This window comes from Palaemon carinicauda, chromosome 31, assembly GCF_036898095.1.
Source record: "Palaemon carinicauda isolate YSFRI2023 chromosome 31, ASM3689809v2, whole genome shotgun sequence".
Lineage (NCBI taxonomy): Eukaryota > Metazoa > Arthropoda > Malacostraca > Decapoda > Palaemonidae > Palaemon > Palaemon carinicauda.
Genome location: NC_090755.1, coordinates 66,715,890 through 66,743,804, shown reverse-complemented (window position 1 = coordinate 66,743,804; position 27,915 = coordinate 66,715,890). Strand labels below are relative to the sequence as shown.

General features: G+C 43.6%; 1 protein-coding gene across 2 annotated transcripts; it reads right to left on the bottom strand.

Moving 5' to 3' along the window:
• LOC137624502 (NECAP-like protein CG9132) lies at positions 1–26,305 on the bottom strand. Of its 2 annotated transcripts, none has more exons than XM_068355312.1 (5): positions 26,156–26,305; positions 16,118–16,323; positions 15,634–15,863; positions 14,590–14,891; positions 1–2,860 (listed from the first exon to the last, which is right to left on the bottom strand). In XM_068355312.1, the coding sequence occupies exons 1-5, from the start codon at positions 26,239–26,241 to the stop codon at positions 2,815–2,817; spliced, it is 870 nt and encodes a 289-aa protein (XP_068211413.1). In that variant the 5' UTR covers positions 26,242–26,305; the 3' UTR covers positions 1–2,814. The 2 variants fall into 2 exon arrangements, with proteins under 2 accessions (XP_068211413.1, XP_068211414.1); XM_068355313.1 differs by having other exon boundaries at positions 15,634–15,824.
• Between the last annotated feature and the right edge of the window lie 1,610 nt (positions 26,306–27,915).

Genomic DNA, 27,915 nt, shown 5'->3' with positions numbered 1-27,915 from the left:
GAGAGAGAGAGAGAGAGAGAGAGAGAGAGAGAGAGAGAGAGAGAGAGAGAGAGAGAGATTTGAACAATCAATGTAATACCTAACAACATTATCTCACAGAGACACTGTAATTCTCTGTTCTATAACCTCCTATGTAACTCTGTACATCTTTTTAAGTAAAACCTACAATGGCTACAAATATATTTTTCCTAAGTCAGTACCTAATGATAAGAACAGACAAGATATGTGATGACCTAACAACATGTTACTGTTTGAATAACATTACTTGCCTACGGCCAAAGGACAACAGCTCTTGGAGTGTATTGCCCTGTGATGTGAATATACCAAGCAGCACTGTGCGAGACAAAATAACTTTCTGAAAATGTACGTCACCCAAAGACCCAGCTGTGTCACATTGCTGGGCCTCTTGATAAAAAAAAATGCCCATACTGGTCTCCTATGACCAGATTTTTCATTTTCTATTTCATCAGGCTTAACATCATATAAGACATGGTCACAGCAATATAAAAATGTGAACAAGCAATATCTTAAATACAATAGGAAATGTATTTAATCCTAGAAGTATCTTCAAATGGTAAAATTACTTAAATCAGGCTAGGCACTGTAACTTACAACTGTTAATGACAGACTGCAAAATAATTGGTCATTTGCAAGTAGTTCCTTTTTTACTATTCGCTCGTAATACTTGCAAAAATTTCAGAAAGTATTAACAATGAATGAAAAAAATGGTTCCATGTGAAAATGGCAACAAGCAGTCAACAGCATCTCATCTGTTCTACGATATAACGACAGCAAATAGAAACTTGCAAAACATCAACAATAATACAAAATATCAACTTTCTACAACAAACAAGGCAGAAGTTTTTCTTTTCATGTATGCAAAACATGAATTAATTCAAGCAAAATATCATCACCACATCACGGAAAATCAAGGTTAATGGCCAAAACAAACTGTACCGTACACTTACTTCGCTTTGAAATCTTCACATTCGTTCAATTTCCACTAAACACCCAACATGTGAGATGCACGAGGCTGAGCCTCGGGGAAAAAAAGAATCTGATATCCATAAGTTTCTGTGAAGGACAGAATTTTTCCAACAACTAATGAAATTAACATACAAGAATAGCATGATTGAAAAGTTTTGAAAGTTTGATTCAAACGCATTTCAACAGCCTTTACAACCCATATTTCCGGATAAGAGAATCTGTCCCACTAAATGGCATCGATCAGTTTGAAACCTGTTCCAAGAACATTAAAATTCGTTTTATGTCTTTCTGCTTCCTTTGAAGGCATTATCTGGTAAACAATGACACACCTCCAAGCACAGCGTTATGGTCAACCACACTGCAAAACCAGGGGAAGCTACAAGAATCTGACTATTTAAAGAAATACAGTATATGAAAATTTGCTGATTTCGTGTGGTTATGAAGGACCATAGTCCTGAACACCATCTGCTGTGTAGAAAGAGATCCGTTAGACCTACATGATTTACTTTACTGGTTATTCATTATTATGCCATTTTTAGTATATAATACTATTAATGTTCATATTATATTAAGTACAGTAAGGAGGAACATAGTAATTGCAAAGATTTTCCTAAAACAAATGTTTAAATCACCAATCCTATCAAAATACATTCAGCACTGCATGTTATTGTATTATAAAATAAATGTACATACCACTCTCTACATTCTAAATAGCACAGAGAAAAATAAATTCTAGCATGTACAGTAGTTAAAAATTTCTCTCAATCATCTCGAAGAATAAGAACTCGCTATTAAATATCTTTCACAGAAAAATTCATACATACCTGAAGTGTAAAAAGCAAATTAGAAATATATTTCATGCTTCTCATCCGCCTTCCACTTGAAAGAACATCTATGACAAAGAAAGATTCCCAAATTGTTTAGTTGAAAACAAAAAAATATAAATAAAACAATTATACCGTACTTATTCATTGTGTCATGTAAAAATGCGATGCATCCAAATCAAATGTTAAACAAAATTAATGTGTATATGAATATGTGAAAGATGCATGCTCATAAATAAAGGGAAAACCTTTTAGAAGGTAGTGCACCACCTTAAAAGTCATGGAACAGAAATACAGTAGTGTATACAAATTCAAAATAATTTCTGTATCCTTTAAAGAAACATTTCACGTTGAAATACTAATGGTACACTCATATGATGATGCAAAGCAAGCAGAAAGAAATTAATCCTCTTTACAAGTGAAAGAACAAAAAATAATTTACAATCTTTCCATAAAAATCCTGGGATAATAACTACACAAAACATTACAGAGCTAATCATCGTAGAGTACATACGACGATAATTTAAACATTGTTATAATTCATTGAAGTTATTGCTCAAAGAAAACTAATGAAGTAACTTCGGGCAAAAATTCACCTGGTAAAATGCTTTCTACACTAAAGGCATTTCTCTATTGAATATTTTCTTTTAGCTAACCATTGGATATTAAGCAAATAAATTCTAAATACTACCTTGGGAATGTAATTGAGAAATAAAGAGAGAGAGAGAGAGAGAGAGAGAGAGAGAGAGAGAGAGAGAGAGAGAGAGAGAGAGAGAGAGAGAGAGAGAGAGAGAGAGATTTCCTAATTAAATTGCATTCAGTAATATCATCACTGCCTTGGATCATCTTACCAATTAGTATTCATTACAGTAAAATATTTGGAAAAACTTATTGAGGTCTATGTACACTAAATGAAAATATTCTTCTTACAACTTGACAAAATGAAGGCAGGCCACGACCTCCAATCTTGACAATTACATTTACATAAAATACGAAAAAAAACTCAAAATGTTACCCAGCTGTTGCCAGATCCCCCACTTGGCGGTTCACTGTTGGAAAGATTTGTTCGTTAACTAGTGATTCAAGAACATGGGAAATTTGATATAAAATATTCATAATGCATGCAACATACTAGTTAATTTCACATCTGAATGTTTAATACCATAATATAACAACATCACTTGTATGCATGTCTAAAATGTTCAGAAATTTCCTTTGAAAATATACTTTCAATAAAAAAATCCTTTTGCTCTAACAATAAACAAACCATTGCCTTAGTATAATAAGAATATTGGTATGGTCTCCCTGTTCAACCAAAATCTTTGGTAGCAAAGCAATATTCCATGTCATTCAACATTATTAGCTTATCTTCTATTGCTTTGTTTACTGTTATTGAATCTGCCTACCTTCCCAGACTCATTAATTTTTTTTTTCCTTTTTTCACATTTCTCATGGGATTGCATCCTAGTTTCTTTAACATATATTACTGGCAAAAAACGAGTAGTCACTTGGTCCACATGTACAGTATATGCAGTTTCCTTGAGAATATAGCATGAACTTTTTCTTGATCCAATTGCAGAGGAGGGTAACTTTATAGAAAAGCGTTTTACTTTTACACAAGGAAGCCAAAATAATATATATCTAATACAGTTTTACTTTCAACATCCGTCTGTCCTACTAATATATCTTTTTAATATTTTAAATCTTTTAATGTATAAATCTTATCAACGTCAAACCATTTCCTACAAGAGGGTAGCTTCAGAGAAAAATAAAAATGGTTGCTGAATGATCGATGATGCCCTACAATGAAACTTTCAAAATATTACCCACTTGAGACACCTAACCATAAGTTTATTATCAGCGAATAAAACCCCACTATACACTCTCATGCATCCTTTTAATTAAACCTTTCCATCAATCTGTCTTGCCGTTCTAGAGCTTTCTATTTTCATCACATTTCTGGATTAAACATTTTCACTTCCCTCTTATTGTTCATTCTTTTCACATGATTAAGCCACCTCAAATACTCTAATCCATCCTTACACGCTAACCTTTATACCCCTATTATGCATCTTCATATTTGCATATGTTCATATAGTTTTCTCAGAGGGAGACAGTCTGATGGAATAGAAATTCTAAGGCCTTAGAACTGTTTGACAACATCAGCGTGACAGCTTCTGTCCACTGGTCTAGCCAAGAGCAGACCTGGATAGCCAACATGGCAGCAACCTCCATATTTTGCATCTCTGATGCTGAAAAAGTGAAGGGAAGGTTCACTAGCTTACAATTAGGATAAGGACAGTCACATCAGGATTGATAGAAAGAGGACTGGGATGTGCCTCTGAATAGATGTAAAACTTTCTTTGACAAGAAATCGCTAGAAGTGGGCATTTGGATAATCTACTGTATCGAAGTGAATTCTCTACAGCTGAAACCTGATTGTAGAAGAGGTCCTGGGTATCACAAGCCTGATTTGACACAGATACATCAAATCAATATTTTGTGCTGAGGTTGAGGAAAGATGACGTCTATTGCATAGCGCCTGCACATAACCAGGATCTGCGGGGGTCTCCCAGACTGTCTAGATGGCTTACAAGGATCATCCTTTAGAGGAAATGTTACTTCTCAGATCTGGCGGTCAGAACCTCGAGGGGATTACTCAGCAGGACTGGAGCCTGCCCCAGCAGAGGGATCAGGGGAGTGGAGTCATCAATAATAATCAGCGTAGGGTCACTGTGTGCAGGCTCCTTTCTCAGGAATTACTAAGGTTTCTGTTTAGAAATGATATTGGAGGATTTCACCTTTCCTTTTGTCTTTGTGTTTGAGCCAGCTGAGACGAGGATGCTGAAAGATAATGGGAGGAGTCATATTCACTCCTCCCATAAGTTTTTCTATCCCCGTGGGGACAAGGTTGAACAGCAAGAGAGACTATCAGAGCTTGAAATCTGAGAAGAAAAAGATTTTTCAGACGTCTACCTGGAATGACTGTTTCTGGAAGAAGAATAATATGGTGGGGAAGTGTGTCTTTGACTCCCATCCGAGGACTTGGCACTCTATGCTGAGGGTGGTTCCACTCTAGGAAAGGGTGGCTTAGGTTCTGTTGCCTTTTTTCTTTCCTGTCCCTGAAAAGAAGAAATACAGGTATCTGAAACTGCTGCTCTCTTGCCAGCATGTGGCACACTGGCTTCCCTCTTAGTAGCTTAAGGAATAATAGGGAAGTTAGAATTAATCTTTGTTAGTGAAGACCTAGGTAAAATAATAAGTTTATTATTATGTCGTAATCAACTCTAGTACAGTGCTATCGCACTGTAAATACAAACCAAAGGGAAATCCACATAACTACTTCCACACAGAGGGGTAGGCTCTGAAATTGATGGGCTCATGAGCTTGAAGCAATTTGGTTATCAACTCACGTTGAAAGATGTGCACGAACATAAGGCACCTCTGCACGTCCACGTGCTTGGATCACAGCATGATCGGGTCGTGTGTCCCCACGAGAGTGAGACAAGATGGTGGCCAGTTCAGGTTGCACACTAGTGCGTTCACGTGCAAGGATGGCAGCGAGTTATGTGACATCGTGTACGCGCATAGATATGCTAATACGGGTGGCTGAAACACATGAAGCTGAAATGTTTCTTGATACAACTTTCACCTTCCGAAAGAGATGTTGGGAAAGGGATACTGTACCTCATTCGTATTCTGATGAATCAACCAAATCTAAAGTAAAATTTGTTGTGGACACAACTGTGAATGTCCTAACAACATCTGAAAAAGATAATGGCGAATTCTCGGGTAAACCCCAAGACTCTTTCTGTGGAGAAGAGCTATGCCATAGGCCCCTTGGTGTACAAGGTAAGCCAGACACATATATAGGAGCCAGGTAAAGGTAAGCCCCTTCCAAGAGCTGTGCCTTGGTACAGGGTAATGTGGCAACTGCAGCATTCTCATTTGGCACAAGCGATAGAGTTCTTGGATAACATCGTGGTGAAAACTTCAGCACTTTAACAGGAGAATCCTCCAAAAGTGAGAAGTCGCCTTGATTCTGAAAACACAAAATAGTGTTCACCTCCGAGCAAGCTCGTGGGTGGAGATGGAGATCTGAAACTAGATATCAAGATCGTATTGAGTACAGGCTGTCCTGGGGCTAAATCCAAAGGATCCATATCAGGTAGCAACTCATGTTCTCTATGCCCCAAGGGCTCCCGTAAAGGAGAATCAGGGTGAGAGAGATCGTGCATTGCAAGGGAGAGTTTGTGTTTCTTGCTCTCAATGGAAGAAGATGTGGAACAGGATCTCTCTCTCTTAGCTCACTTCTTGCAACATACACGATACTTCTTCCACTGGGAAGGCATACACTCACGGCAGTTTGGGTTTAAGTGCTGTGGATCAACCTCAACCTTATACATGAAGTTCCACATGGGCGGTCTTCAAGGCCAGGGTAAGTCCGAAGGGTACTGTACTTGAAAAGCCACTTATCCCACAAAATTCACTGAAAGAAAAAAGCACTGAAAAGGGTAATCCAGCATGGAATCGTGATCATAGCGTGGGATGGAAATACAAACAAAACGGTGACCAGAAGTAGGCTCAGCCTCTCAGAGGCATGAAAACACTGCCCAACTTGGCCAGTTATGCACCTTTTTTTCTTTTTTTCTGGTCATAGTGAATAGACTTAGGAGTAAACCCATATAAATGACCCAGAAGTTTGTATCAATGTAGGAACAAACTAAAATCCTAATCAACTCTAGTACAGTGCTATCGCACTGTAAATACAAACCAAAGGGAAATCCACATAACTACTTCCACACTAACTAAACCCCCAGCAGAGAAACTAGGCTCTATTTAATAAATAACCAACCCATTCCTCCTAACTGGAGTTTACTTACACCAAGATCTACACATATTTCACAACTTGGGGAATTTTCTATCATTGCTTTTAGGTCATGGTATCAAAACAACCTATGATGGGCAATATGCACAGAAATTTTCTTTCCAACAGGTTATATGCGTACAATTTAATCAGTACATCTTATTCACTTCTAAAACATGAAATTCTGCCATCCTCTGCATTTAATAAACATGCCTAATTTTAAAGCGCAAGGTTTGTCAACAAGACAAATTCGTAGATAATTTGTATTTTTCCTAACTATACAAACTTAGCTATTTAATAGGGGTTATTACTTTCGGCATACCTGGAATGACGAGCCATTAGAATTTTAACGAGGGTTTACTACCCCACCGCTAGTTAGCAGGGGGTAAGGAGGGTAGCCTGCTACCCCCCCACCCCCCCACCCCCCCTCACACACCTGTGCTTGAGCTCACTTTACTTGGAGGTAGGACTTCCAGGGGGATAGGGCTGGCGGGCAAGTTTGATTAAATAGCTAAGGTTTGTATAGTTAGGAAAAATACAAATTATCTACGAATTTGTCATTTGTTCCGTAACTGACATACAAACCACGCTATTTAATAGGGGTGACTCACCCATTAGGAAGGGTGGAAAGTCCCTGCCAGTACTGGCTTTTGGCTTTGCCCGGGGACTCAATATTTGAGTGTGTTTGCACTCAGCAATAAGGAGTCCCTGCACCTCGCTAGAACCTTGCTACGCAAGGACTGCGGCCAACGCAAGCTGTGTGTGAGGGTATAATAAAGTGTGACTCGTCCTAGGAAGTTGACCTGTAGTCCTTTAGAAGGAAACTTTAGGCTAGGACTCTCCCAATACCACCTCGTCAGGGTATGGGGACGTGACAGTATTATCTTAATACTCGGAACACAAGGAAACATGGTTTACCTGCAGTGGTTTGAGGTCAACTGTGCAGAGAACCCTGGATGCTGCTTTCCCCAAGAGAGGGGAAGATGAAGAAAAGAATAAGGGCCAGACAAATCTTTTCATTCATGCAGACTAAGACTGGGTAACAATGCCCTCAACCTTCTGCTACTTGTCCACTAAGGAGCCTGAGGTTTTAAACCAGCTGTTGTGCAGCCATCACAGGGCCGATAGAAAACGTATCGAGCCTCCTGTGGGTCACGTCGTGCAGGTAGTGGGCTGTGAAGGTCGTCTGACGCTTCCACACCCCAGCTTGAAGAACCTGCGTCACTGAGAAATTTCTCTTGAAGGCCAGGGACGTAGCTACGCCCCTGACATCATGTGCTCTATGGCGACGTGACGGAGAAGGGTCTGGATTCAGGGACAGATGGATCACCCTACGAATCCATGCTGAGATGGTGTTCTTGGTGATCCTCCTCTTAGTCCTCCCAGTGCTAACAATGCTTGCACCTGGGGACGGACTGCAGCCGTTCTTTTGAGATATAGCCTCAGACTCCTTACTGGGCACAGTAAGAGATGGTCTGGGACATCTGTTACAGAATGAAGACTCAAAAATCTGGAAGGAGTCAAACCGAGCGTCCGGCAACCCCGGATTTTGAGTCTTAGCAATAAACTCAGGGATGAATTTGAACGTTACCTCCCCCCCTCCCCTTGCATGGGCGATGTCATATGAGAGACCATGAAGTTCACTGACTCGCTTGGCCGAAGCCAAAGCTAGTAGGTACACCGTCTTCCAAGTTAGGTGGCGATCTGAAGCCTGGCGTAATGGTTCATAGTGAGGTCTCTTAAGAGACCTGAGAACTCAAACCACGTTCCATGGAGGTGGTCTTACAGTACATCCAACTGAGGGCAGGTAAGTTCATAACTTCGTATGAGTAGGGAAAGTTCCAGCGAGGAAGAAAATATTCCTTTGAGCCTGAAGGCTAGACATAAGGCTGAGCGCCGAGACTGAAAGGCGCATTTTCTTCCCGCAAATACACGAGGAACTCCGCTATTGCTGGAATAGTGGCATCGAGTGGAGAGATACCCCTTCCACGACACCAACCACAGAAGACTTTCCACTTTGCCTGGTAGACAGATGCGGATGATTTTCGCAGATATGCAGTTATCCTAATCGTAACTTGTTGCGAAAAATCCTCTCTCAGCGAGGAGATGTTAGATACTCTCCAGGCGTGAAGTCTTTGTGGAAGATGCTGGCATGTGGTTGTCTGAGTAGATCGTGTCGTGGAGGGAATTCTCTCGGAAGTTCCGTTAGGAGTTGTAGAAGGTCCAGGAACAACTCTGTGTGATGCCATAGCGGAGCTACTAAGGTCATTGACAGGTCGACCGATATTCTGGTCTTGTTGAGCACCCTCCTCATCAGACAGAACGGGGGAAAGGCGTACACGTCGACGTTGTCCCACCGTTGTTGGAAGGCATCTTGCCAGAGAGCATTGGGATCCGGGACTGGGGGGCAGTAGAGTGGAAGCTTGAAGTTCAGTGCTGTCGCGAACAGATCCACAGTCGGGGAACCCCACAAAGTCAAGACTTTGTTGGCTACTAGATGATACAAAGACCACTCGGTACTCACTATCTGAGACGCTCTGCTCAGATTGTCAGTGAGCACATTCCTCTTGCCTGAAATGAAACGTGCCGATAGTGGAATTGAGCGGACTTCGGTCCATCTCAGTATCTCTACTGCAAGATGGGAAAGCTGCTTCGAAAAGGTACCTCCTTGCTTGTTGATGTAAGCCACTACTGTGGTGTTGTCGCTTATCACCACCACAGAGTTTCCAGGTATTGTTGGAACTGCTGAAGGGCCAAAAAAACGGCCTTCATCTCTAGACGATTTATATGGAGGCACTTTTCTGATTCTGACCACAGGCCTGAGGTCCTGTGGTGCAGAACGTGGTCCCCACCTTTCTTTGAGGCGTCCAAAAACAGCATCAAATCCGGGGGAAGGACGAGAAGATCCACTCCTCTTCGTAGGTTCTCATCTGTCACCCACCACTGGAGGTCCATTCGTTCCGCAGGACCCATAGGGATCATGACGTCCGGGGAATCGCAACCTTGATTCCACCGGAACTTGAGTCGCCACTGGAGGGATCTCATCCTGAGGCGACCGTTGGGAACTAGACGAGCCAAGGATGAGAGGTGACCGAGGAGACGTAACCACGATTGGGTTGGAAGCTCTTCTCGTCTGAGGAAAGGGCTTGCGACCCCCCCCCCCAGCCTTGCTATCCTGTCGTCTGATGGGAAGGCTTTGTGGAGATTGGTGTCTATAATCATGCCTAGGTAAACCAGTCTTCGAGTGGGAAGCAGAGAGGACTTCTCGAGATTTACCATGATCCCCAGATCCTGGCAAAGTCCCAGAAGTTTGTCTCTGTGTCGGAGAAGGGATGACTCCGAGTCTGCTAGGATCAGCCAGTCATCCAGATAACGGAGGAGATGGATGCCGATCCTGTGTGCCCACGACGATATTAGGGTGAACACACCGGTGAAAACCTGTGGTGCTGTGGAGAGACCGAAACACAGCACCTTGAACTGGTACACCTTGTTGTCTGGGCTGAATCTTAAGTACTTCCTTGAAGACGGATGGACTGGGATCTGGAAGTACGCGTCCTTCAGATCCAGTGTACACATGAAGTCTTGCGGTCTCACTGCAAGTCTGACTGTGTCTGCGATCTCCATGCTGAACGGAGTTTGCTTTAGTCTGGACCTCTGCCCGAAGGGCTTGCCCCCTTGCTGATCCTATGGCAAGGGAGCTTAATGACACTGGATTCGTCCTCAGGGGAGGTAGAGATGTTGTGAACGAGACGCGATATCTCTGACCGATTACAGGAATCGGCCCCGAGTTGCTGCCACCTGTCTGCGCAACTTTGTAGGCATCCACCCACTGGTGGACATGCAGGTGGACTGCCAATCCTAGCGTTTGCGGCCTCGGCTGCTCCCTCTAGGATTCTTCCCTCCCCTCGAGGACTTCTTGCCTTTCTTGTCCTTGACAGGAAAGGGCTTAGACCACTGTCTTCGCTGCCATAGTCGGTTTCGTGGTCTTGGTGGGACGTGGTTGCTGGGGTGCTGGAGGTTTATAGGGCTTGGATGTCAAAGCCCTATGTAGGAGGGAGTCTTGGTGAGACTTCCTCCATCTCTCAGCAGACTGCTCCACGTCCTTAGGCTCAAACAGGTTCGTTCCCATTACGAAAAAATGTCTGAGCCTGCTGATCTCGGTGCTAGGGACCTCCTGGTGGAACCTCTCAGGTACCACATCCCAACATTTCAAGATGGTGTTTGCCCACAAGTTCGAGACTTGGTGGGCCAGAAACTCGATTGTGCGAGTGCCTGAGAGTAAAAAGGTCTCCATAGCTTTCCTGGTACGTTCTTTGGATAAATCCTCCGAACGTATCAGATATCCAGCCACGAAGTGGCCTGCATGGTACACTTCGCAACCCTCTCCTGACTAAGGATCTCAGTCGCGGAGAATGAGACCTGCCGGCTGGAGTCTCTCTCAAGAGACAACTTCCCTGGTAAGCTCTTCCAATGAATGGTGAAGGGCAAGAGCTAAACAAGGCTCCTCTACGATCTCGAAGTACCTCCTCTACTGTACACGAGGAGGTGGGAGAAGCTTGTTGCCGGCACTGGATCGGTTGGAGGAGGCAAGCTCGGAGAGCTGGACTGCGATCTTGTCCCTAGCACTCTTAACCCCTTGAGACCAGGACAAAGCTGCACTGGCCTTAGAGGGTTTCTGAGTCCTGAATACTCGGTCAAACCCATTGAGAGTCCTCATAAGAGTCAGAATCTGCAAGAATGCATGTTCTGACTCCTGCAGCTCTCCTCCTGAAGGACTAGCAGCAAAGTCTCCTGTCCCCAAAGGCTCTTCTTAGGGAAACTCGCGGACGTTCCCCGAGAGACTGGCTGGCTCTGGTCTAAGTCTTGATGACGACTTCAGTACTGTCTTGGAGTACTTCGACTCCCTCCTGGGAGGGATGCAGGACTCCAACAACGACGGAGGCAGGCTCTTCTCCACCCCTATCCGAGAAGACTTTACCACGCGAGGTGGGGTTTCCCTCAATGGTGCGATGGGGGAATGTCTCACCTCACGTGAAACCCGAGGACGGGAAGTCCTTGTCCGAAGCGGGGCAGAAAATGTCTGGGGGGGAGGGCGCCTGCCTCGAAGACTTACGAGGAGACAGCTTCGTCCCCGGAGAAGTTACCGCGTCCGAAACTCCTCTTTTCCTCTTCAGGAGAGTAGATGCAGCCAAGGATTTGTGGCCCAACTCGAGAACAGGCTTGAAAGCCTGTGCTACCGCTCTAATTAGAACCCAAAACCAGGGCTGCCGGCTGACGGCTGCGGTGTCAAGACACTCCCTCTGGAGGGGGGTTTGCCTGTAAGGAGAAAGAAGATAAGGAAGAAATGTCCATGGACCTTTCTAGAACCTTCCCACCTACCAGCGAGCGCGCTGTTCTGCCCTTGTGGGGGGAGGGAATGCGGTGATGGTGACCTTACCGCGCGTTGTCCTGCAGCTCTGCCCTTGTGGGGGGAGGGAATGCGGTGATGGCGACCTTACCGCGCGTTGTCCTGCAGCCTCGCGCGTAGGAGGGTAATGGCGATTGCGCTGGGGAGCGAGCTGGCGCTCGTGCGATGGAGAATACCCGGGGTCGCGCGCGGGAGACTGCTGGCGTGCGCGCGAGGGCGAGTGCGATTGCGAGGGTGCGCGCGCGGGCGAAAGATGGCGCGTAGGGGCGCGCGCAGGAATCAGATTGTGTGCTTGCGCGCGCGAGTGAATGTTCACGCGCAGGATCAAAATGAAGAGCCCGTGCGGGCGAGCGATCGTGCGCTCTAGATGTCGATGGGCGCGTGCGCAGGAGAGATATCCCTTGCGCACGGGTGCGCAGCTGGAACCTGCGTGCGTTGTCACGCCTCTGGTGGGCGCATATCAGGAGGGAATGGGCGTGGGCTAGCATTCTCGTGGGCGCTTGTAGGTGAATCGCGCGCTGGCGAGGGATGGCGCGCAGGTGAAGGTAGACGGCGCGTTGGCAAGCGCTGGCGAGTAGGGGAAGTTCTAAACTTCTCTACTGAGCCCAGATCCGAAGATCGTGGGCGAGCAGGAGATCGTTGGCGCGCAGGCAAGCGATGGCGCGTTGATGCTGGCGCGGAGGAGATCGTTGGCGCGCAGGCAAGCGATGGCGCGTTGATGCTGGCGCGCAGGAGAATGATGGCGCGCAGGAGAACGATGGCGAGCAGGTGAGCGCTGGCGCACAGTCGAGCACTGGCACGCTTTATCAAGAACCTCGGCAGCAGGTGCACGCTGGCGCGCTATACCAGGAACAGTAGGAGAGCGCCTGTGCGCTAACTCCGAAACCTCAGAGAGGTCAGCTGAACGTTGGCGCGCATATTTTGTACGCGCTAATTTTGCGCGTATGCCCTTGTTGCGTCGAAGGGATCAGTGCCTGTTTATAAATACAGGTTTAGTTGGCACCCACAGCGCACCAGCAGCCAGGAACAGCGACAGCAGGTCAACAGGTCTGACGGGTGGAAGGTCGGCGTGTCCTTTGTAAGGACGACCTTCCACCGAAGGGGATCGCGAACAATCCGCAGAGAGGTCCAGGGTTGTAGCAGGAACAGTCGGAGATCGATGACGAGGCTCCTCTGCGGCGAGGACGACAAACCGAAGAGGCGCCTCCTCACACACTTGCGAGGTGAAGGAAGGCCTCTCCGGCGAAGAGGAAGGCGAGCCTTACGGCATATGCGCCCTCTGGGGGCCGTTGGATCAGCAAGCTGACCATCAGCAGTCCTCCGAAGAGGAGTCTCTGTGAGTGAACTCCCCCGAGGGGGAGAATCACCGGCAGGAGAGACTGTAGGACTTAGTTCCACCCTCTAAGGTTGATCAGAGGGAGAAAACTAAGCCTTCCGCTACAGCAGGTTAAGCAGTTGCAGAGGTATTAGGAGATACCGCATCGGATACCTCTGCCACCACAACGTCGATGATAGACAGAGGATCAACCTCTGCCGACATCGGCGATTGCTTGAGAGCAGCACCCAACCGGATATGTCAAACAAGGCTTTCTTGGGGGGGCGAACCTTCGAGCCCCAAGGAAGACCAAAGCTGAAATAAATCAGTTAAATTAACATTTAAATTTAATTCCTCCCCCGGGGGAAGAGGTGGAGCTGCCTCGCTAGGGGAGGCAACGCCCTCTCTCGAACCTCGAGGTCGGGAAACAGAACCATGGTCTACGCTACCACTCGACGGTTTCTCGGAAGAAACCGATCGAGTGGGAGCTTCGGAGGAGATTTGGGCAACGGAAGCTGAGTCCTGGGTTTTTCTCCTTACAAAGAAATCTTCAAAGGAGAAAAATCCCGCCTGGACTTCTTCCGTCACCGAGAAAAACCTCTCCCCCTGGGAGGTAGACCACTCCCTACCCTCACCACACTTATTAGTTCTATCACACCGTTGGCCCTTACAGTAAAGACAAGGGTGTGAGGGTCCATCTCAACCGCCGACATAAATGTCCCACAAGGGCGGTCAGGTAATCCAGGACATTGCGCATGATAGCAGAGGCCAACTTCACAAACAAATCTGTAGGAAAAAAAGCAGAAAAACATTAATGGCTGTCAGAGAGGCGAGGGTGAGAGCGGACACATCCGACTACCACCCGAGCCGAGAACAAAGCGAGCTCAAGCACAGGTGTGTGTGAGGGGGGGGGGGAGGGGGGGAGCAGGCTACCCTCCCTAACCCTCGCTAGCGGTGGGGTAGTAAACCCTTGTTAAAATTCTAATGGCTCGTCATTTCAGCTACGCCGAAAGTAATAACCCCTATTAAATAGCGTGGTTTGTATGTCGGTTACGGAACAAACCAAAACATGCTTTCTGGTACAGTAGCCCTTCATTACCCAAATTTTATACCCAGTTACCCTTCTGAATTGCCAAACACCAAAAAAAAAAAAAAAAAAAAAAAAAAAAATAGGATATATTGTACATACCTCGGAGGTGCTGGTTTAGGTGTAGCACTTGCAAAATCGCCCCACATTTCAGTACCTCCACTACCTGCAGCAGCAGTTGGTGGTGGTGCTGCCGCAGGTGGATTGCTTGGTGTCGATGAAAGACCTCCAAATAAGTCGAGGGTACTGGATGGCGGTGAGGGTCCAGAAGGTGAAGGAGTAGTATTTGCACTACCAGGGGGAGGAGCTAATTTTACTCCTCCTGGAGGTGGAGGGAGCAGCCCTAGTCCAGCCCCAGCACCTTTAGGCTTTGGTCTGTTTGTGCCTTCCTGGCCTTCTTTTTTCTGATAGAATAAAAATGAGATGGTCTTTAAATGCAAGACTAATAAGGTTCTTGAGTAATCATGATTACACCTAAGCGTTCATTAAATACTTTAAAATTCCACAACAAAGTAAAATATCAACCTAATCTATCTTTAACAATATGTCTGATCCTTCAATAAATACTGTAAATCAAAATCAACTTAGCATTCAAACAAAACCAAATTTTAATAATGCTTAATATGAATTGACACAAAAAAAATCCACAATGGTCACAATGCAGATTGCCCAACTCTTTGACAACTGCAATATGTTGCATCCAGACCTAAGGTCTCTGATCACTGTTTATAAAAGTTTTTTCCTAACGTTATTAGGGACCACACGTACTGTGGTTCAACTAAGGCACTAACATCATCAGATTCCTATTTTCCGCTCAAGTACAATTTTAAAGTTTTAATGAACATTAAAAAAAAAAAAATGACATCAGGGACATTGATCATCTAGGGGTCAAAACTGATGTCAGGGAAGACTATCAGCCACAAGAGTTAATATTACAAAAGCATGATCAGCTCAGGATAAAAGCCAAACTCAAATTTTGTTTTTTACCAAGAAAAGTTTATGGTAAGGATAATCAAAAATAGGTACCTTTTACAACAGTACATTAGTACTGTGTATAATCATTAGTGGTTATAAAAATAATAAGTTTCAAAATACAGTACACTGTATGACATACACAAAACAAAAAGTGGTTGTTCTCATACTTACGGTTATTTTCATACTAATCTTGATGGTTTCACCCTCCTTAAAACCTAAATCTAATGTTGGTTTTCCTTCCTCCTTTTCTTTTTCAGCCTCCTCTTCCTTTTTGACATACTTGAAGTGATCTTGCAGAGCTACATTTAAATCAAAACTGTCCGATCTATCTCCAAAACCAAGTCCAATAAAAGCAGCTCTACCTGCAAGCATCATAGGAGGAAGAACATCACTTCCTGCATCTAAGATAAAATAAAAGTTACAAGTAACATGAAAATACAACGTAATTTCACAGGAACATTCTCCTTAGGAGCAGTAAATGGTAATATGGACGGCAAATCAATAAAAGGGCATTGGATGACGAGATAATGTCTCTGTGAACACAGAAACAAAAAAAAAAAGTTCTTGAAAGTAAAATATTAAATGATGAAATAAAGTTTGTCCTTATAATACAGAAAGCTTTTATCTAAACAGTCAAATTATTTAGAAACCTTACCTCCTTCATCTTGAATTCTTAAGACAAAATAACGCGATGAGTCTGTGACAGCTTCTAAAGCAACACCTGGATACTTATCAATAGGACATTTTGCAAACAACTCCCCAGAAATCTTGTCTTCCAATTTTAGAATGCATTCCTGCTTTCTATTAACCAGACGCATACGACCAGTCCAGTCCGGTGTTCCTAAGCTCCAATCTGCCGCTCTGAAATTACAAAGTGAGACTCCAATTAATTATGCGAGGATTAATCAATGCAATAGCTGAAGAGATAAGGTATCAATTACTTTTATTTAATTCAGTCGTCAAAAAATTTACCCATAATTACATAAATTATTTGCCTTATTCAAATCTGTACTGTATTGTACTTTTCTAAGCAGTGCAGTAGTGTATGGGTTCATTTATCATTGTAAGTAGTAGGTTGGACAGGGCACCAGCTGCCTGTCGAGATACTACCACTTTAGAGGTATTGGATCCTTTGACTGGCCAGACAGAAATGCATTGGATCCCTCTCTCTGGTCACGGCTTATTTTTTCTTTGCCTACACTTACACAGAATAGTCTGGCCTATTCTTTACATATTCTGGTCTTTCCTCAAACACCTGACAATAATGAGATACTTGACACTTCTTCACCCAAGGGGTTAATTACTGTACTGCAATTTGTTCAGTGTACTTTCCTCTTGGTAAGGGTAAAAGAGACTCTTCAACTAAGGTAAGCAGCTCTTCTAGGAGAAGGACACTCCAAAATTAAACAATTGTTCTCTAGTCTTGGGTAGTGCCATAGCCTCTGTACCATGGTCTTCCACTGTCTTGGGTTAGAGTTCTCTTGCTTGAGGGTACACTCGGGCACACTATTCTATCTTATTATAATTTTTTTTTTTTCTTGTTTTTTTTAAATGGTGTGGTGGGCAGGCTTAATAGAAGGGCCATGGATGCCTGGTGGTTTATCAAGAGGTTGTCTTCCTTTTTCTGACTCTTTTTCATCTCAAAATGACAAATTCGAAGATAATTTGTATTTTTCCTAACCATACAAACCTTAGCTATTTACAAAGGGTATTACTTTTAGCGTAGCTGAAATGGCGAGCCATTAGAATTTAACGAGGGTGTATTACCCCCGCGCTAGTTAGCGGGGGGGGGGGGGGGGGGGGTAGGGGAGGGGTAGCTAGCTACCCCTCCTCCCCCTCACACACAGGTGAATACTCACTTTCACTTAGAGGTAGGACTTGTCTTGGGGGACAGGGCTGGCGGGCAAATACATATGTGTAAATAGCTAAGGTTTGTATGGTTAGGAAAAATACAAATTATCTCCAAATTTGTCATTTGTTCCGTAACCGAAATACAAACCACGCTATTTACAAAGGGTGACTTATCCCTTAGGAAGGGTGGAAAGTCCCCAGCCATACTGGCTTTGGCTTTACCCGGGGACTCAGAATCCGAGTGAGTCGCACTCGAGAAAAGGAGTCCCTGCACCTCACAAGTTCCTTGCTCCGCAAGGAACCATGTGGCCTACGTAAGCTTGTGTGTGAAGGAAGAAGTGTGACTCGTCCTAGGCAGTTGACCTGGAGTTCCAGAAGGAACTCTGGGTTAGGACGTTCCCAATACCACCTCGTCAGGGTATGGGGGACGCGACAGTATTGACTCAATACTCGGAACACAAGGAAGCATGGTTTACCTGCAGAGGTTCGAGGTCAGCTATGCAGAGACCAGGATGCTGCTTCCCCGTAGAGGGGATGATGAAGAAAGAAGTAAGGGCCAGACATACTTCTTTCGTTCATGCAGACTAAAACCTGATAACAATGCCCTCAACCTTCTGCTACCTGTCCAAAAGGGAGCCTGAGGTTAGACCAGCTGTTGTGTAGCCATCACAGAGCGATAGAAAACGTATCGAGACTCCTGTGGGTCACGCCCTGCAGGAAGCGGGCTGCGAAGGTCATCAGACGCTTCCAGACTCCAGCTTGTAGCACCTGCGTCACAGAGTAGTATTACTCGAAGGCGAGGGACGTTGCGATGTATCCAACATCGTGCTGTAGGGCGACGTGACGAAAGGCCAAGGTGCCTGAGCTCGAGAGGAGGAAAGTACCCTTGATCTTCCTGTAGCTTCCTTGAACTAAACCTCGGGCCGTAACCGAGGAGGGAAAGAACCTGGTAAGCTCCCAGAGGAAGAGGTAAGCAGTCACCCCTTGTCCGATGGAGAAATCTCGAACGGAAATACCCCCCCGCAAAATATCCTTCCAGGGAATGACGGGGAAGGGTTAACCCAGGTTCAGGTGAGTGTTGCTCAGATCTCTCAGTTTCTCCTATTCTGCAAGTGCCATGCTCTCTGTTTACGGGGTGACACAGTGTTCTGGAAATACGCTCCAGAAGAACTCGCCAGGCTGGTCATGCTGCGAAAACCCCATTGGGAATCGTGGTCGCAATTGCCCTGGAGCTCGCGCGACGGGAATTCCTGGTGGTCGGCGGGCGATAACCCATAGACGAGCAATGGATACTGCAAGAAATAAGCCGACATTTGTGCGAAGAAACACTGTAGGTTCGCGCGACGGAACACCATCCGTCTGCGCGATGGAAAAAAACCGTTGGTTCGCGCGTGGGCGAACATTGGAGAGCATGAGCGTAGACGTGCAGGCACGTGGGCGAGTGGTCGTGCGGTTGCACGGGCGAGCGGTCGCGCGGTTGCACGGGCGAGCGGTCGCGCGGTTGCACGGGCGAGCGGTCGCGCGGTTGCACGGGCGAGCGGTCGCGCGGTTGCACGGGCGAGCGGTCGCGCGGTTGCACGGGCGAGCGGTCGCGCGGTTGCACGGGCGAGCGGTCGCGCGGTTGCACGGGCGAGCGGTCGCGCGGTTGCACGGGCGAGCGGTCGCGCGGTTGCACGGGCGAGCGGTCGCGCGGTTGCACGGGCGAGCGGTCGCGCGGTTGCACGGGCGAGCGGTCGCGCGGTTGCACGGGCGAGCGGTCGCGCGGTTGCACGGGCGAGCGGTCGCGCGGTTGCACGGGCGAGGGGTCGCGCGGGCGCGCAGGCGAGCGGTCGTGAGGGTGGGCAGGTGGATGAGAGCGAGCCTGAGGCGGCGAACGCAAGCGTTAGCGCGATATATGGATCAACAAGCGATCGGTGGTGAGCTGGTGAGCGCTAACGCGCAGGTTGGCGATGGCGCGTTGTGATATGCCGACGCGATGGTCGAGCAGTATGCGCAGGTGAGCGATCGTGCGATGGCGAGCAGTATGCGAAGGTGAGCGATCGTGAGCAGTGATCAGCATGCGCAGGGTCGCGCGATGGTGATCAGTATGCGCAGGGTCGCGCGATGGTGATCAGTATGCGCAGGGTCGCGTGATGGTGATCAGCATGCCAGGGTCGCGCGATGGCGATCAGCATGCGCAGGTTGGCGGTCGCGCGATGGCGAACAGCATCTGCAGGTGGGCGATCGCGTGATGGCGAATAGCATACGCAATTGAGGGTCGCGCGATGGTGATCAGCATGCGCAGGGTTGAGCGATGGTGATCAGCATCCGAAGGTGTGCGGTCGCGCGATGGCGATCAGCATCCGCAGTTGAGGGTCGTGCGATGGCGATCAGCATCCGCAGTTGAGGGTCGCGCGATGGCGATCAGCATCCGCAGGTGAGGGTCGCGCGATGGCGATCAGCATCCGCCGTTGAGGGTCGCGCGATGGCGATCAGCATCCGCCGTTGATTCAGCTGCTGATTCTCATATTAATTTGTGCGACAGAAACTTACGGTCTATTAAATTTCTTATTCCTGATCTAGATATTAATCTTTGGCACCGTCGTTCAATTAGTTCATTATGCATGTTGCTTAAGATTTTTCATAACTCTGACCATCCTTTACATTCAGATCTCCCTGGACAATTCTATCCTGTTCGTAATACTAGGCAGGCAGTTAATTCTAATAGCCAGGCCTTCTCCATCATGTGGCTCAATACTACGCAATAATCTATTAGTTTTATTCCAGCTGTTACCAAGTTGTGGAATGATCTTCCTAATCGGGTAGTTAAATCAGTAGAACTTCAAAAGTTCAAAGTTGGAGCAAATGCTTTTTTGTTGACCAGGCGGACATGAGTCTTTTTATAATTTATATATGACATATTTGTTTTTGACGTTAATAGTTTATATATGACATATGTTTTGACGTTGTTACTTTTAGAATGATTTATTGTTAATTTGTTCTCTTCATTTATTTACTTCTTTATTTCCTTTCCTCACTGGGCTATTTTTCCCTATTGGAGCCCCTGGGCTTATAGCATCTTGCTTTTCCAACTAGGGCTATAGCTTGGATAGTAATAATAATAATAATAATAATAATAATAATAATAATAATAATATTCTCATTGGCCAATTTTGCATTGAAAAGAATTAGGTACTGTTCTTTTTCCTTACAAAATTTCTACTATTGTATGCTTAGTTTTTACCATTTAACATGACATTAGAAATTTTGTACAAAAACTGACACTAACTTCCAATGATTTCCCAATACAAGTTTATTTTCTTAAGCTTCCATTCTGTCTTAAAAGGTTTTTACTAAATGGTTCTCTTGCAACCTCATAATTGTGGAAAACCTGAGATACAGCAATGTATTTTTTTCATTCAAAATATGACAAATTTACAAGTAATTTGTATTTTTCCCTAAGTTAAGTCCTTTCCATAGGAGAATGATAACAGCCAAGCTAGAATACAGCAGTTAAAAAAAATATAACGAGGTGTCAACAACCGGCCAGTAGTTACCAATTCAGTAGCAGGAGAAGTCTCCAAACAGGTGAAGGAAGTCATTCCCTGCAGGCAGGAGAAGAGACCAATCCCTGTCGCCGCTATCATCGATCTCTCCCGCAAGTAGGGAGACCTCTGGATAGAGGCTGGAGGAGGGAGATTAGACAAATCCAAATCCCATAGAAGGAATCCCCTGAAGGGGAGCCCAACACAGGAGGAAGTATTTCCCGTGGACAAGAAAAAAGACCAACCTCTGTTGCCACAGTAAGCGATCCTTCCCGAAAGAAGGAAGATTGCATCTCAAGGAGATTTAAGAGATAGTACCATTCTCTTGCTTGGGTCTTGTAAAGAACCAGAGAAAAACATCCCTGGTGCTGAAGAACCTTAGGACTTGGCAAATGGCCATGTCTATGGATACCAATATTCTATACTAAACACGGGTCTCACGAGATTTACTCCAATCTTCAGATCGTGGTAAACCGAGGATATGTCTCGGAAGAGCTCCAGACTGTTAGGATCAGCCAATCGTCCTAAAGTCTTAGGAGAACGAGACCGATCCTGAAAGGAGCAGGTTGACCCTATGGTAAAATCCAGTGAAAACCTTTGGTACTATCTAAACTGAAGCACTATTTCTCAATATCACAGGCCTGATGAAGGACATCCGGGAAAAATGACTAGAAGTACGAGTCCTAGTTGTCAAACTTGTACAGGAGGCCATGGACTAACTGCTTGTATGACCGCAAGCCTTCTCATCGCATGACAGAGTTTGAAGATCAAATTTGTTCCAGAGGAGAGGATAAACCTGGAGACTTCTATAAGAAGTGACCAAAGAACCTCAGGGGTATCTTGATCAACCACGTCTTCCGGTGAGAGCGGGTGATCTGATCACGAGGGTAGATAGAGAACAGCTTCCCACCTACCAGAGGAGGAGGGAGGAGACACGTGTGTATGCTCTCGTCGCTTAGATGCAGACTCTGTTCTTGACAAAAATGAGCCGAGTACTTTTCCAAAACTGTACTGGAAAACATCAGTCGAGATGAAAAGGGAACATATCCCTATCGAACAAGCCCTGATGAAGGGAGAGCTCCATCCGAGTTGACGAACAAGACTGAGTACAGTGAAGGGATGGGAAAATATGTCTCTCAGGGAAAGGACTCCAAGAATGGAGGCTAAAGATGCTCACACAAAGTTCTGAGAGCACCTAGGCCAATGGAGACCGGAAGCACGCAAGATGCCGACAACCTCTTATGTTCCCAGGTCACCCATCCAAAGGTTGACCAAATCCTCCGATAAATGTGGAAGATCCTAGCAACTAAGTTGCTAGAGCTGTCGAGGTAAGATGCCAACAACCTCTAGTGTTCTCAGGTCACCCATCCAAGGGTTGACCGGATCCTCCGATAAATACTTAAGATCTTAGCAACTAACTTTCTATAGCTGTCGCGTTAGACAGCACTGAATTCAATCCCCTAGGACCAAGGGAATAAAAGAGGGGGTTAAACCCATGTATCATATACCAAAACACATTCCCAGTCTGGGATGGTTCTCAGTACTGTACAGCACCAGTGCATCTATCATGGGTTAACAACGAAAACTGAAAATCTATGGGTTTGTATTACAGTAGATATCTTCATCAATAATAGTCGAAACACCATAAAATACAATGTGAACCAATCTCATTTTATATTATTTATATCAATTTGTTTATACTTTGTTGCTTCTATCAGTTATCTTTACAAAAGAAACAGTCTTCATAATGTAAAAAAGTACTGTAATAAAAACAGCAATTGTAATGAAACACAATCAAAACATTGGAGGTTTTGTTTACCAGGACGTACAGAAAGTAACTTTCACCTGCCATCTTCTATGGAGTTGTTCATAAACGTGTTCATCGTAATAAAAACACCTTAGTAATTCTATACAATAGCTCCGCCACTAATAATTTTGATAATATTACTAATTGCTTAATCTAAAGCAGACCTTTTTTTTGAGGAGGAACAGTATTTTTACCCTACTTGTTAACCTTTCCAATCTTGGGGAATCCCCAGTGGGAAACCTGGGTTTCTGGGTGGGGAATGAATTAAAGTATCCGTTTTAACATGCAAATAATGGCACATGTAGAATTAGTAATAATCAAGACCACCAGCTAATCTTAACAAACCACCTAACCTAGTAGCCGTATCCTTATCTAGCTGTGGGGGGGGGGGGGGGCTTTTGCCCGACCCCCCTTACACTGCTATATCAAATATAAGACCCCCTAAAACCCTTTGTGTACTTATACTACTTAGGTTAGAGGGTAAAGGCGAGCTTCACCTTTCCGACTTAATACCCAATGCACAATAACCTCACAAATGAATGAGCACCAATCATTTATAGTTTTGTGAGAAATTCTTAATTTTCAGAAAAATTATAACTGAATTTAACACCAATATAATTATATACAAGTATCAAAGTAGATTCCATATTTAAACAAGACTTTTCAAAGTTCCCTTAAAAATGGATAGGTAAAAACGACACCTTGTTTACACTTTCTTCTTGTTTTTCAATACAACAAGCCTTCTGTCACACCGAAATGCTTTTACTTCTAGACCTAGCGCTGCTTATAATTATATATCAAACGAAACCTTGGACTTCCCTCTTTTAAGTTAAAAGTACAATGATGCCTCAGGATACGAAAGTAATCCGTTCAGGATACGGTTTCGTATCCTGAATCGCGTTTTACATGTAAATAGCCTAATCCGTTCCAAGCCTTACGAAAAGACACCTTTTCTTTCATAAACACGCTAAACTGTAGTAATAAACATGCAATGCAGCTATTTCTATCATTCATTAATTAACCCAACCGTTAAAACAGCCTAATCCATTCCAGAAACCACCATGAGATTATTCAATAATGTTGTTATAGCCTAGTTATCCCCTCCAAGCCCTAAGAAAACGGTCCGTTTTCTTTACTACTGTATAAAAGTTACGGTACTGTATGTAAAGCATTTGGATCAGTGAAGGTGTATTGTTACCTGTACACCTAAATTAAGGGTTGATACCCTGAAAAAAAAGGTACTGTACTCTCGGCGACGAGTTGGGATCTCGTGAGCTTTTCGTATCCTGAAAATTTTTTCGTATACTGGGGCATAAAAATCTTTGTATCGCTTTTCGTATCCTTTATTTTTTTTAAGCAGAAACTTTCGTATCCAGAGGTATCACTGTACTTAAATTTGATAACTTGCTGGCAGAGCTATTGTATAGAATTACCAACACAATTGAGTGTATTCAGTTGTTTGCTGGTACGCCAAATTAACATTCTTTAATTATTTATTGGTCTTTGCTCTGCCATAGATCGCTTCACTTGCGATTTAACATTATCTCATTGATCCTAAGTTCTAGCAAGGGGAATATATTTTGCTATGAGAGAAGAGATTTCCTTGGCAGTTGCTAAGATGACGATATGAGCAAACCGGGAAATTTTAAAAATTCAAATCTGTAACCATGTTAATAGTGTTTTACAACAGTAGTATATTGTCACCCTCATAAACTAACTGCCTAAGTCATTTTCTCCACTTGTTGGGAAATATAAAAAAACCTTCTCATTTCCTAATTCTTTATATCATTGCATTGAGCTTCAATTAACAAATTCTAATTCACAAATTCTTCTGTTAAAAATTTGTTAATTGAAGCTCAAGACAATGATATAAAGAATTAGGAAATGAGGTTTTATTTATTTCCCAACAAGTGGAGAAAATGACTTAGGCAGTTAGTTTATGAGGGTGACGATATGAGATTCAAAATAATGTACAGTATTAGCAAAGATGAATCTAATTATGGGAGTTCCAATGTCCTCACTAAAAATGTACTATTATATAATAAAACCAATTATTGATCAGTAACAATACGTTGCAATTGATTGCAATACAAAATGGGCATGATGTTAGGGCAACCTGATGTTGTAACCTGTCAGGCACATAAATAGCTAATCCTCCCATACACCCAGTAATGGCAATCAATATGACTTTCTTAAAAGTATATCCTAAAAATGCTAGTTCTGAAGAATTACCCAACGTTAATAAAAATATGGCACGAACTCCAGCACCAGCCTTCAGGTAGGCTAAGGTCCGGTGTGACGGTCTGAAAGATCCCCCGGTCTCAGAATTCTCCTTGACATTGTATAATGGTTCTTTTCCGCCATTAGCTCGCTTCGCTCGCATGAAAATAAAACATCAAGCTCGTATGTACTGGCAAGCGGTAATGTTGAGCTGCGCACGCTAACATTACAGGAAAATAAAACATCAACCTCGTATGCACTGGCAAACGGTAATATTCGTGCATGCGCAGATTATCAAGGAGAATTCCAAGACCGGGGGATCATTCAAACCGTCACAAAGTACAGTACAGTAGTATAATTTTACGTGTGCACTGTTCAGAGACACTACGAATAAGAACAAGGGTCTAAAGTCAATTGAAATAAATGGAGGGGGAAGGGGCAGGTGGCAAAGCCTTCGATGAGTAAGGACATGGCATCCTAGGTTGGGTTAGGAAGGATTTTAAGTTTTCATTGTTGACTAAGGAAGGGTAAAAGTTTATTCCACTATCAGGTGGTACCAGATAGTCCCATTACAAGACATCAATAACCGGAGGGCATTAAGCCACGTACTTAAATACATTCATTAGACTAGAATCAACTCTTAAAATAATGTAGGTATTGGTCAATTTACAAAGCACAGTTTGCAGGAAGGCAAAAGCTCCTCCAGGGATTTAGGATACAGCACCCTAAGTTGGGTTAGGAGGGGAGACCAAGATTTCAATATTCTTTTGTGCAGTCGTACAAGTAAATATCTACCACAAAACCGATGCTTGGGGTTAAGAGGCAACGTTAAAAGTTAGGCTACGCTACATTTTTTATTCAGCCATGTATAAAAATATATTATAGAATGAAAATTTAATAGTATTTTTGTCGACTCTAAAGACTATTTAAAGTTCTGACAGCCTGACCGAGTCTCAAATCACCTATTTACATCATCAAGGACAACAGCTGAGTTAGGCTACGGTGGTCATTGGTCAAGCATGAAAGGTCACACCACCGTTTATAAGCAAGGTTGTAAAATCGAACACAATGCTCAGATTGGGAGTCAGATTCGATAGGATGACTGACAGACATAATCCCATTACATAATACAAACAATTACAGCCCGAGAGAAACGCCCCCAAAACAATATTTACAAAGCTGAAGGACCCACTTGACAGTTAGCCATTCCCCGAGAACTTTGTCATTACATATCACGGCTACAATTTGGGTCATTTAAGTTATGCGAAGATTTAGAACACTTATTATATACCTGTATCCTCTGTTAGATTGTCTCGGAGGTATTCTATACACAAATACCTCAGATTTGACCAACAATACACTCTCGTAGTCTTCCATACTTAGAGCCCAGAGTAATGCAGTGATTAGGGAACTACTTCGAGGGATGATATGGAAGACACACACAAAAGTGACGTCATCAAAATGGTGTAAACAATTAAAAGAAGCACTTTCTTCTTCGTTTTAATTTACTTACCTGCCGTACATATTGCCTTTGATCAAATAAGTAAATTTTATTTTACTAAGTGATTGGAAGTACCAGAAGAAGCAAGTCTTTTTTAACAGAAGAAAATAATTCAATATAATGAAGACAGAGCAACAACCTGGAAATCAGCACAGATGGTCCTAAGGAATGTGACAATTTGTACAAAAATGTCACCTAATTGTCAAAATAAATAACTTAGTTACATTTATAAGAAAACATACCTAGAAGTTTCGATACAGGGTTGACCAGCAATGTTCTAATGCCAACCATATACCAAGGTACGGTATATTGTTCGCTAAGTGACCCTGAAGTTGAATTTAACAAAAAGGATTTTTCTGGCGAAAATTAACAATATAAGAGCTGGATTATATCTTCCAATAGTGTAATTTTAATAAATGGTAGCATGCACTTGTAATATACAATTCAATTAACAAAATCAATTTGGTTTAACTTTTAAAGAATTTCTTACATAAGAGCTAGGATATGGGTGATTTAAAGTTAATTATAAAGTGTAATTTGTAAACATGTTTGATTAAAACAACTAAGCAAATCAAACTCAGTCGTATTAATTTTATCTATTTGTTTTTTTCTCTTTGATTGGATAGAATCAAGAGTTCCATCCTAGACCTAATATTTCCGTTATCAGCTTGTGATGCGTTTGAACCCAAACCCTTGCTGAGTGCTGAAATAAGGTCAACTTAAACAATTCCGACCAACCACCACCACCTTATTACAAGCTAAGAACAGGTTGCTATAGGTACTTTGGTTTTTCATGTCTTTAATCATATCGTAGGCATTTTTAAGCTTTCAACAAGGCCCTTTTATGCAGTACACTAGATTGCTAATAAAAACGTCTATCTTGTTAATGTGAAGTTAATCGAGTGTTTACATCCATAATGCACATCTATATGAAAAAACGATAGTTTACTATGCAAAATAAGTGAATTGTCTTACTCTAGAGACATTGCTGTTCTTATTGGAATTTAATAAAGAGCTTAATCTAATTAGACAATGATATGAGTCACGGACACGCAACCCCACCCTCGCTATTGGACAACAGAGTGCAATTGTTCTTGAAAGGAGATAGTTCAGACACCTCGATTTCGCCTTCCTAATATCTATTTTACTTCAATTGATGACACTTTACACTCGCATAATTATTGTTCAGTTATTCGTTGCCAACAACCCAAAATAAATTACTGTTTGAGAGTAAAATATTGAAAACAAATTCTAAAATTAACGCAGTGGTAAGGAAGAAAGCGACTTTCTCATAACTGTAGGATTGCGTATGCAATTCAAAGGTTTTGCAATACGGATCTTTTTGGCACAGCTTGTTTTGTTGTGAAACCCGGGAAGTTCAAGCATCACCCCGTTAACAGCTCGAAGTTTAACAAGACTTAATAATCATCTCGTAATTGATGAAACTGCAGAAGAACAAGTGGATCTAAATGATTTCACGATAATACATATACTGTATATATATATATATATATATATATATATATATATATATATATATATATATATAT